Source organism: Rhipicephalus sanguineus, chromosome 3, assembly GCF_013339695.2.
Source record: "Rhipicephalus sanguineus isolate Rsan-2018 chromosome 3, BIME_Rsan_1.4, whole genome shotgun sequence".
NCBI classification, from domain to species: Eukaryota; Metazoa; Arthropoda; class Arachnida; order Ixodida; family Ixodidae; genus Rhipicephalus; species Rhipicephalus sanguineus.
Genome location: NC_051178.1, coordinates 148,684,466 through 148,696,060, shown reverse-complemented (window position 1 = coordinate 148,696,060; position 11,595 = coordinate 148,684,466). Strand labels below are relative to the sequence as shown.

Below are 11,595 nucleotides of genomic sequence, written 5' to 3'. Positions count from 1 at the left end.
AGTTTCGACATAAAAACTAGTGTTGTCAAAAGCATATTTATTTTATTTATAGCAGTATACATCGGCAAGTTTTATTGATCTTCCGTAAAGTCAAACGTTATAACCAGTATTTGTGACTACCGAAGGGTATTTGTATCAGTTTTGGTTTCTACTTCTCAGCACCGAGAAATCGAAAAATTACGTGCTCTTGCAGCAGCTGCGAGTACTAGCATAGAAGATAGCACGCCTTTTGTCGAGAGCTCCTAGAACTTTTCTTGGTAGCTTATTAAATAACCCAGGATACTTCATAAGCGCCAGTAGCTAGCGCTTGTAGAAGAGGCGTGTCCTGTTGTGTACGCATCTGAGGGAATACGTCATGGTGATGGTCGTCCGTCAGTGGTGTGGTGTACGCGGAAATCTTACCGAGCTGAAATGGTCAACAGTTTTAGTGAAGTTTTGTGTTCTTGGTGTCGGATCTGAAGTGGCTCGCTCTTGAAGAACGCAACCCACACGGCGTAAAGCTGGTGCGCGCCAAGGAAAGACGGGAAAATAGGGCACAGTACGGAACGCATCCAGGCATTGCGTATGGCATGGCGGACGGGGGCCAGTCTACGGAGAACCCCACAGCCGAAGCAAGTGCAAAATTTCTCGCAAATTTCCGTTTATGCTCGTTGCACTCGGGACGCATCTGCGAATTGGTTGCTGTCGTGTGCGAGACCCCCTACACCGGTGCGATACTTCCGAAAGCTGAAATAAGTGGTGACTTGGGTGGGGTACACTTTAGCAAGGACGTTCGCAAACGCATTTGGCGCATCCCTCACAAAGTTTTCGCTCGTCAACAGTTTCACGGAAGTATGCCGAGCAGTCGAAATTTTCGTTGCGAAGCCTAGACGAGCTTGCACGCCGGAATGCGGCCGACATACGGCCTTATCAGCATTCATTACCTGCGAAGTTTGTATTGTTTTTGTCGAAACGGCGGTTCAATACCCTGCGCCACCTCTCAGCTGATCACGGTGCTAGCGACGGGCATTGACTCTGCCGCGCTTCTCAATTGACTGGGGCGATTGTTACAGTCCGAGGGGAGTCGAGGCATGCGGGAAATGTTTTAAGTGCAACGAAAGACTTCGAATTAAACCGATGCGTACTTATATCGCCCCTCGCTGATGGCTCCCCCGCGCGCGCGTGTTATTTGGGTCCCGTGATTTCCCGTAGTGTACCCGCTGTGTAGCAAAAAAACGATGGTAAACGCACGTTTTACCATTTCGTACTATCATGTAAGTGCACGCATTAGTTTACCGCATCCGGTTAAATAATCACGCGGTGTGAGAGATTTTATGATCGTGCGCGCAGGCCGGATAGAGGCAAGGTCAGCACTGTTTGCGCGCTCTCTCTCTTTTTTTTTATGTCAAAAAAAAAAAAGTTGACCGAGTTTATTCACGAATGTAAAACTGTCTCGCATATCGGATGTCGCCGTGTATCTGGCGTTTCCAAGCTTACGCTTATCGCTCGAAATGTAGTGGAAACTTGAGTTGTTTATCGTGCAGCTCTCCTGGCTCCCCTTTTGGATACGTGATTGTGATTGCGTTGTGTCTGCGAGGTTAGCTAGCCTTTGCCAGCTGCCTACTATTTGTGTTACAGGAGGGCACGAGTCAAGGCGGCGCAACGAAGCTGCTACGGCTGCGGATTGTGGCAGGCCACAGTTTGGCCAAAAAAGACATTTTTGGAGCAAGGCAAGGATCTAGTTTCACTCCTTGAATTGAGCTATCTAGTGGCCTGTCAAAGCACGTTAATTAGCATGAGTGCTCCAAGGTGTTCACTAAATTTTGTTCCTTTTAATGTAGCAGCTATTGTGCTACAAGTACTTTTATATATCTTGTATAGCATATGTGTTTGGTTATATATGCATAGCAAGAAAAAAGTAATCACTGAACCGAGGAAATATCTGAAAATTAACCTGCACACGTCTAAAAAACAAAATTCGGTTACTGACATTGCGGCCGGTCTGATGAAGGCCGGTCCACTGGTCGCACCATTAGTAGACAAATTTTTTTTTTTTTTTTTTGAAGTGTAACAGAACAAGCCATACAATGCATTTAGATGTGTGTAGGTTCATTTTCTGATTTATACATGTACCTATTCTTTACACCTTGCTGTACTTTTTGTGGAATGTGAGGACACATTAGTTGTGAGACAACAACCCTCCACAGTGGTCTAGTGGTTATGGTGCTCGACTGCTGACCCGAAGGTGGCGGATCGAATCCCGGCCGTGGCAGCGGCATTTTCGACGGAGGCAAAAATGCTTGAGGCTCGTGTACTTAGATTTAGGTGCACGTTAAAGAACCCCAGATGCTCAAAATTTCCAGAGCCGTCCACTTCAGTGTCCCTCATAATCATATCGTGGTTTTGGGGCTTTAAACTACAACAATGATTAGTTGTAAGACAAAACTTGTGCTTCATCGTGAAATAAAATCTCCTCTGCCTGTTAGAGCCAAAACCATAGCCAATGTATTAGCATGACCATAAGCAAAGCAAATAGATATCCAAGTGTGCATATTACATTTAGAAAGCGTTAAGGCATTGCATTAGAAAATGTTCAGAGTTTTTAGCTCTATTTTTAGTGCTGAATAAATACTCTGAATCCGCATCTGGCTGTGTAGTTTATTGTTTAGTTTAGCGTTATCAAGATTAGTTTGGTGCGCGTTTTGCTTCTGAACTGGGCACAATTTTACAGCGATCCTTATGTGCGAATCGACCTTGTCAAGGCGAGGGGCGACAGCTACACGGTCTTGGATTCACTCTACACGAAAACCAAAAAGAAGGTGAGTGTTCAGAAGGAGTGTGTGACCCACATCTTTGCTGTGCAGAACAGTAGGTTTCAATAATCCTTGGTTTTTCTTCTGTTTTTTTTTTTGCACTCTCAGAATCTTTCCACACAGGTGTGCAGAATCCACAAGAAAAGGTCATTTTTTCACTGTGTCTTTGCACAGCGGTACATGTCAGCGGGTTCGATCTTGGGAGCGGCTGTCGCATTTTGGTGGAGGGGAAATGCTAGAGGCCCGCAAGCTTAGATTTAGGTGTGTGTCAAAGAACCCCAGGTAGTCATAAATTTCCGGAGCTCTCCGCTACGGCATCCCTCACAATCATATCGTGGTCTTGGGATATAAAACCCCAGCAATTATTATATTTTATAGATGCCATCACATGTCTAATCAATCACACTGCACAGCACCTTGAAAGATTCCAGATGCAAATGGTGCACTCGAAGGTTATTCTGGCTATCGTATCACGTGTCATTTTGCTTGAATTTGTCATATTTTTCGTGCCATCTACACATTGCTAAGGTTACATCTTTCCTTTCACATTGTCTAGTCTGTCACTTAAAACAAGTGGCTTTCGGGACCACACATCCATGAACCAAGCTGTAATTGAAATTACAAGCCTTAATAGTGTCGCACAGAATTGTCTAAATCATGCCTTCCTGTCTTGCAACTGTCATACTCCGTCGAGTGTTTTAGATCATGGGATGCAAACAGGCTCGCGTTTGCTAACATAAGAGCTTTTACCTGCTGTACTGTGTTAGTTCCCGTAGTGACATTCAGACATACAGATGCTCACTAGAACATCATTCAATTTTCATAGAAAAGGGCCATGTACGGACAATCGCCAGCTGTTTTAGCTATCCCAGTAGCGTTCAAGCAGAGCTAATAAGATAGACGTGTTTCATCAATTCTTGCTGGCAGCTATTGCTCATGGCCATATGCACTTTCTACCTCTGTTGGTTGGGACCATTAGTGGGTGCAGCATGTTGCTTGCTTGTCTGCATTTATTACCATGAAAACTGGAAAGCTTGTCTGGCAAGGTGTAGGCATCCGCAGTGGAAAAGGGTGACAAGTTTTCTTACTGAATGGAGATGTAATTGTAAGGACAAAAATGTTTTTTTCTGCCGCTATTGTCATGGTGCGTTACCTGCACACTTTAGCATTTACTACTTGGCTGTGTGCAGGCTCTTGGTTCTATACAGGTTACATGTTTGAGCAAATAATATTGCTAGCAAGTGTTATACCGCTGTCACACGGGCACTTGAAAGTCTTTTGAGCAAGAAATCTTCTTAAAAAAGAGTTTCTCTCGCAGACAAACAATGGAGAGCAATCTGCTCTTCAGAAGCGGTCTTTTCCAGAAACTGAGATCGTCGATCTCTTTCATGGCTGTAAAAGAGTAGCCTCGAAACCAGTGGATGCGAGCAATTATAAATTGATGAAAAAAATTAGCATAGCAAATCTTTATTTTTCTGTCAACTAGGCTCATCATAAAAACAAATTCCATATGTTGTAGAAGGTGTAATAAACCCTTCAAAGCTTATTTCCTTGTGTATTTTCGTAAGCAGGTCGAACGGGCCGGGGATGTTACGTAGGGAGGCTTAGCACGTCGCACACAGACGCAAGAAGCACACGTGCACATACGGGCGCAATAAATTTTTACTTTATATATCGAGGTACATAATTTTGTTTTGAATCGTTTGGTTTTGAAAGCTAGCGCTACGTTTTCGGTAGCACGTTCGGAAGAAAACACTAAAAAGAGATTGTTAGTGCCATGTGTCTGCAAGGCAATGCCTCTTCATTAAAAACTTTGTAAAAGACCGCTTACGTAAAAGAGTTTTAGTGGGCTTGTGTGACAGCGGTATTACACAGAAAGTGTGTTTGCTCTTAGCGTTTGTACCCATTGTGAGCACGAAAAGGGAAAGAGTCAACAGTAATAAAGGTCGCTCATCCGAGAAAATGTATAGTGACATGCTGATGAAAGTAGCTTAGTGAATAGGTATAGAAAGGCAAAGGAATTACTTGATAAGATATGGTGTTTAAGTCGTTGATGGCTTGATGTAGATCCCTTTTCTTTTTATTCATACTCATGTTTAAGGTAGTATGCCAGTGGTAAACACCATGCAGTTCCGTAGGCATGTTCTCAAACTGTTTGAAGTGTACACTTAAATACCTGCCTTTGGAATAAGTATCTCATTTTGCAAGTTGATTCTGGGGTTGTAAGCACATCCATATTTGTAAACCTGAAATGGAAAGCCTTAGCCAGTTACTTTTAAGTTGATCTACATCAAGCTGACTCTCTTTAATACATTTTATCTATTTCCTCCAGACGCTGCATCCAAAATGGGATGAAGAGTTTGTGATCAAGGTAAAGACTTGCCACCTCTAGGCTGTAAAAACTTGTCTGATTTACTGACCTTTTACTTTGTTTTCTCGCATTGCCGACCGTTTAACACAACATTGTGTGCAATTCATTCCAGGTTGATCCTCAGGAGCACAAGATAGTCATGGAAGTCTTTGATGAAAACAGACTGGTAAGCTTACCTCATTCGTTGCTGTGCACGCAGAACGAGCAACGAGTGCACGCTGTGTGGCAGTTAGGTATGCCGTAGGTGCAGGCGCTTGGTCGTACGTCCTCTTTCTCTCTCTCTCTCTATTGATGGCCGATGCCATTTAAAATGCACCCTGTGCATTTTGGATCCTTCACAGTCTTTATGGCGAGGAATGCGATCGAACAGTGTGCCCGCTGCTGTCACAGTGTCTGGTGCGCGCTCAATGCCACAGACTCGCGACGACTTCCTGGGTCTGGTGGAGTTGCCCCTGGCGGCCATACCTGTGGAACGACCGGGGAGGCACATCCCTCACAAATACTACCTGCTCCGGCCGCGCAGGTGAGCCAGCCCTGGCATGCGACAGGAGCCTTCTCGCATTCTCCCCCTCCTCTCTCTCATTGCCAGTCAAGCAGGCTTTGTGTGTTAGATGAGCAGGCGTAGGCACTGACAACATTGATTGCGCTGATAGGTTACTTTTGCAAACATGTTGGAAATTTCTTCCCCACAATACCAAAAAGAAAAGGTTCCTTCGCAGTAGTGGTATGATGTTCTTGTGGGACATATGAGCCATGATGGCTCAGCAGCTGTAACATTCTGCTCCGGAGTGTGAGGTTGCTTAAAGGGACGCTAAAGAGAAAAACGATTTTTGTCATATTAGTAAATTGCTCCTTCACAATTCCAGTATCACCATGCTTACCGCAAGAAGACGTTTGGTAAGCGAGAAAACGCACACAAAGAAAATGCAGGTGGTACATTGAAATTCCTGCACCAAACGTTGTGACGTCATAGATTTCGACGGCATCTGCTAGGTCCTACATAGTTCTTAATCAGTAAAAATGGAGCACATTATCCTCTGAAGGGGCCATAGATTTAACATAGTAAGTTTCAGAAAATTTTGTTGAGGCAATGTCAGTAAAATACAAAAGATAGCTTGAAATTCGCGACGTCACACACGAAGAATATGGCACGAAATTTAAAAATGAATCTTTGACCTTGATGTTCTCCTCTATTAATGAACCTACGACTGTGAACTTAATGACATTACAGTTATCAGTGTACAATTCGTCAATCTAAACTGACTTTTTCACTTTAGTGTCCCTCTAAGAGAGCAGTATCTCGAAGTATTTAGCCTCCCAGTAGGCTAAATTTAGTAGGCAGTCCTGCTTTCTGTGGAATAACTGTCATATATCATAGCTGCAACTAGGAACATAAGGTTAGCTTAGGTCACATACTTGTGCAACAATGTGTTTCCATAGTGCAAAGTACTGTGTTTCAGTTGTGAGCGCAAGCAGTGTGCTGTTACCGCTGGCCACAGGAACACATATTTACGATATGAGAGTATGAAACTTAATGTGCATTGGATTACATCACGGATATAATCACGGATTACATCATGGATATAACTGATAAAAATTAGGGGTGTGTGAATATTCGAAATTTCGAATATTTTTCGAATAGTGTTTGCTATTCGATTCGATTCGCACTGGAATTTTACTATTCGAACTATTTGAGCTTCTCAAAAACAAATACAGTCAACGTCCGAATGAAAGTGTCCCCTTCAAATTTTCAATATGCTTCACCTCATTACACCCCGCTATTGCGGCAAAGCTGCCTTTCAAGCTCCGTTACGGTCGAACTTTGCCAGACACGTCCGATTGAAAGTGGTCCCTAGATTTTTCAATATGCTTCACCTCATCACACCCCGGTATTGCGGCAAAGCTGCCTTTCAAGCTCTGCTACGGTCGCAAATGTATTAGCTCAAGAAAACGCTGGTTCCAACATGGAGATGAAAGATGTGACAGAGGTGGGGGCTCAGTTAATGCTGTTTTGGACCTGAAATTGGGGCAGGAAGTACAAAAAAATCAGAAGCCGAAGCTTTTTAGCATCCAAAATTTTATATATATCGACGTCTATGAGGCAGATTTGGAACTCCGGACTTGAAGGGAGCACACCCTTGTCCGCCACATCAGTTGGGCTTCCACAGAAGTTGAAAGAGGAGGAGAGGCCACGGTGTAAGGAGGTAACGGCTGAGGAAATGGCATCTTTGCCTATCACGTGTAAAGTGTTGTCGGCAACACTTTGGTTGCACCAAATCATGTACATAAATGCAATTCGGCCTCTACATTGCCTCATTCTTGATAATACAACTATGAAACACCACCCCGCCAGTGCTTCATCAACCTACCGAAAAGAAACACTTTCACGTTGCTATCTCGTAGGAATATGCTTAGGGATCCTCTATAACTCTTTTTTTTCTGCAATTTCGCTTCGAAGTATTAGAAAAATATTCTAGAAATATTCAAGAAATATTCGAAAAATATTCGATTCGATTCGCACTCACACTTCAATATTCTAATTCGCTTCGCACCCAAAATTTTGCTATTCGCACAGCTCTAATAAAAATCTACCGAAGTATTAAGAGCCTGATATTATGAATATTTTTATAGAGAAATAGAACATGACTGACTTCAGAATAAGTAGATCTTTAATTACACTCTAATTATGATTACTTATTGAAAATGCACAAATCGACACATTACCACCTTTTCTTTCTTCCAATAAAATATCCGATGCCTTGGGATAATGTTGTGTATATTTGACACATTTACTGACAGTCCATCATAATTCTTGCCTGAAGGGGATCTTTACATGCAGCTGTATAGTAAGTTTTCTTAAAGCTTTTGTAATGGTACCAGGGGTGGCGCCAGGATTTTTTTACTGGGGGGGCACCCACGACAAGTGGGTTCCTTCAGGGGGGCAGGGAGGCTGGAAACATATGCATTGTATTTTGACTATGCTTGCGGGGGACAAAGGGGGTGCAGGCGGAAATTTTGGGGGGGCTCCAGCCCCCCCAAACGCCCCACTGGCGCCACCCCTGAATGGTACTTGAAGTGGAGTGTCACCTTAGTGAAGTGATGGCATAAAGCCTAGCCAACATTATATAGCCTGTGTGATCACTGACCTCCGCAATGCTTCTATTTGTTTTTTTATTTGTTTGTCCTGTCTTCTCTTCATGTTCTGTCTGTGGTCACTAGCAGTTCATTACCTCAGGTTGCCAGCACTGGATTTTTCACTTGCCTCCGCAGACTCCATAGAGCATTGGTTACGAGAAACAAATTGTGACACAAAGCCTTTGCTTGCGAAGACGAAGACACGTAACAGAGAGTGCAATTGGCTGAATGTAATGAAGAGCGTGAAAGATGCTCAGGCATAAAATTCGCTGTGAGTATGTACTATCTCTGGTAAAGGTGTGGACAAGGTTTGGGATGCTGGGTAGCGGTCTACCTAACTTTATTCAGTCAGAATGAACCACCTGTGTCGCCTGGATCGGCTGGGTAACCGTGCTTCCTCTTCGTTCAGGGTACTTGGTGCAAGTAGACTTCCACACTGAAAAAAAAAATACTGCTGTCATGATTAAGAAAGTACTGTATATCATTTTATTGCTCAACATATTAACCTTTTATTAAGATCACTGACATTCTGCAGGGATACTGTAGTCACTGCTAGGAAGATCTGTAGGGAAAAAAAAATAACAAAAACAAATCTTGAAGTTTATTCCTAAAATAATTGTATTTAGTGTCTGAAATGTTCCTTGAGCATGTAAAAATAATCATGCTATACCGGCAGCTGTACCATTCCTTTATGAAATCTGTTTTTCATTTTACTGTGCACAAATAAAAATGGTTAGTGTCTGTACTGTAATTTTAGACAATATCTAGAAAGTTGGTCATTACTGTGGTACTTTCAAATCTCTGAGAGGTTTGATTGATGCAATTCTTCCATTCTAGACAAAGTTGAGATCACCAAACGATTAGTAGGTAGCGATGCACCATTACTTCAAGCATGCAACAGTAGCACTTTCACAATGTGAGCACTGTTTTTATTTGAGCCTTTATTATTGTAATAAGATTATTGCTGATGTGGGACAGGAACCAGTGAGGCATACTGTGATCCATCCAGTGATATGTGGGTAGTTCCGTGTCCATCCAGTCACATATGGGTAGTTCGTGTCCGTGGACTACTACGAGTCATACATTACCGAAGCATGTTGACGCACTTATTGTACTTCACATTTTCCTTGTGAAAATTGCCTGTATTAGGCAAATGCCACTTTACACAGCCCACATTTGAGAAACAATACTGTACTACTATTATAATCTAGCCAGATTTATTCCCTTATCCTGGGCAGTGTAGTTGCTATAGCTTTTTCTTTGACAAGAAAGGGCAGAATTTATGGCGTGCATGCTTTCAATTCAAGCCTTGACATTGTTTTAGGACTTTTTGAGCAATGCTGATGACACACCAAGAAACAAAATGGACATCATGGCTTGAAATGTTTGAAGAAAGCATGTGTGTTGTGGGCATAGGTCGGCAAAAAATATGGAGCTCACTCAGGCTCACTCATGAAATATACTTTTTCCCTTAAGGCTCATTCAGACTCACACTCACCAAAATTTTTCTCAAGCAGACTCACTCGGACTCAGACTCACTGAAATTTTTTTCAACCCGACTCACTCGAACTCAAACTCACTATAATATTATTCACTTGGACTCACTGAGACTCAGACTCATGGCTCGATCTGAGTCTGAGTGAGTCAACTCATGAGTCCGTCAGCGTATCATCACTTTTTCGGCCATACTGTCAAGTGCTCTTTAGGATTAATACCTCGCATTATCAGTGCTCTAATTGGCACCTTTTATCTCGTACCTTTAATTAGGGGTTCCAATCCAGTAAGAACATTTTTATTGAAAGATATGGCTGACGACATATTTTTATGATGAACTTCCCATGAAGGAGTTTGAGGGGAAGATGTCAAAGCACCTCGCCCTCTCCAGCACCCCCCCGCCACTCACGCCTTTGATTAATAAATATTGAGCTGGTGTATGCATCCTAGTGCGTTGAAGTACATGTGAGTAGACCTGAGTATAAACGCAAGCCGGCATAACACTGATAGTAATGCTGAAGTTGAGTAGTTATCAGCATAGATCGGCACGAAAATCTGGAGCTCACTCCGACTCACTCATGAAATATATTTTGCCCTTAGGGTTCACTCGGACTCAGGGTCACCAAAACTTTCCTTAAGCGGACTCACTCAGACTCACTTAAATTTTTCTCAGTCGTACTCACTCGGACTCAAGCTCACGAAAATATTACTCAGACTCGGACTCACGGCTCGATGTGAGTCTGAGTGAGTCGACTCATGAGTGAGTTCGCCGACCTATGGTTGTGGGTCCTTTCATCTACATGTCAGTCGTACTCAACAAAAGTGGTCTCAACATTGTTTTTATGATTGTATACACACTAAACACCCTTTTGCAACAACTCTGTGAGATAGGCCGCCTTTTCTTCAGCAGCGCCAAGTCCCGGGTCAAGGGCCACCTGCAGGTCTACCATGCCTACCTGCCAGACGGGGAGCAGCAAGCAGCTGAGAACGCAAACCAGAGCTCAACAGACGAGGTAAGAACTACGCTCCGTGTTGCTAGAACTGCACCACATTGTAGAAGCTATGAGAAGCGCTGTGAGCACTATAGAATTGCAGGCCTGCGGTGAGCAAGATAAGATTTCACTAAAACAGTGTGACAAGTAAAAGAACTGCCTCCTTAAAACACAAATTTCTTCTCATGGCACTGTCAGAGTATGATTCGTAAAAATTCAACATGGATGTACATTTGATATGCAATGCACACAGCTTGATGGGCAGGTAATAGTGGTGCGCTGTCGAAAAGACTGTTACGATCTCCTGACAAGGCTTTGTGATAAACTCTATTTAAGGCGTTATCTGATAAATGAAACACCTAAGACACCTCTTTTTCGTTTTCTGTGTTAGCAGTGCCATATATTATTCCAGCTGAATTTCTTGTATGACAAAGACTTTCAGCGTCTTGTAAAGGGGTCATGAAGCACCCCTTGGGCTTGTTGAAAAAACACATCCTGCGGAAAGCTGACACGGCTATGAACTGCTCAGCCAAATATTGCAGTCGTGCGTGCCGCGTAAAGGCTACAAGCGGAACGCGAAGTTGCTGTTTTCTCAGGCGCCCTCTTTTCAAACAGAGGCCGGTTCTCACTCTCGTTGGTGGGCGGGGCATCTGCCCGTTGACGTCGCGATCTGCCTGTTCACGTCGCAAAGACATAGCATCCTCACTGGCCGATAGCCGACATAAATCCAGAGCGGGCCTTCGGATCAGATGCGCTCTTGCCACGGGGAGCCGCACTCCTCAGTACACGATAGCCACTCTCGCACACGCGA

The 11,595-nt window shown here is 43.4% G+C and overlaps 1 protein-coding gene across 1 annotated transcript in view; it reads left to right on the top strand.

Moving 5' to 3' along the window:
- Nucleotides 1–198: 198 nt before the first annotated feature.
- The window catches only part of LOC119385957 (E3 ubiquitin-protein ligase Nedd-4), an 11,998-nt gene continuing 601 nt past the window's right edge, over nt 199–11,595 (top strand). The window contains exons 1-7 of the mRNA XM_037653315.2: nt 199–611; nt 1,618–1,709; nt 2,711–2,798; nt 5,125–5,163; nt 5,276–5,329; nt 5,580–5,686; nt 10,700–10,805. Of these exons, the coding sequence (XP_037509243.1) occupies nt 570–611; nt 1,618–1,709; nt 2,711–2,798; nt 5,125–5,163; nt 5,276–5,329; nt 5,580–5,686; nt 10,700–10,805 (528 nt within the window). The 5' untranslated portion in view covers nt 199–569. The remainder of the gene's footprint in view (nt 612–1,617; nt 1,710–2,710; nt 2,799–5,124; nt 5,164–5,275; nt 5,330–5,579; nt 5,687–10,699; nt 10,806–11,595) is intronic.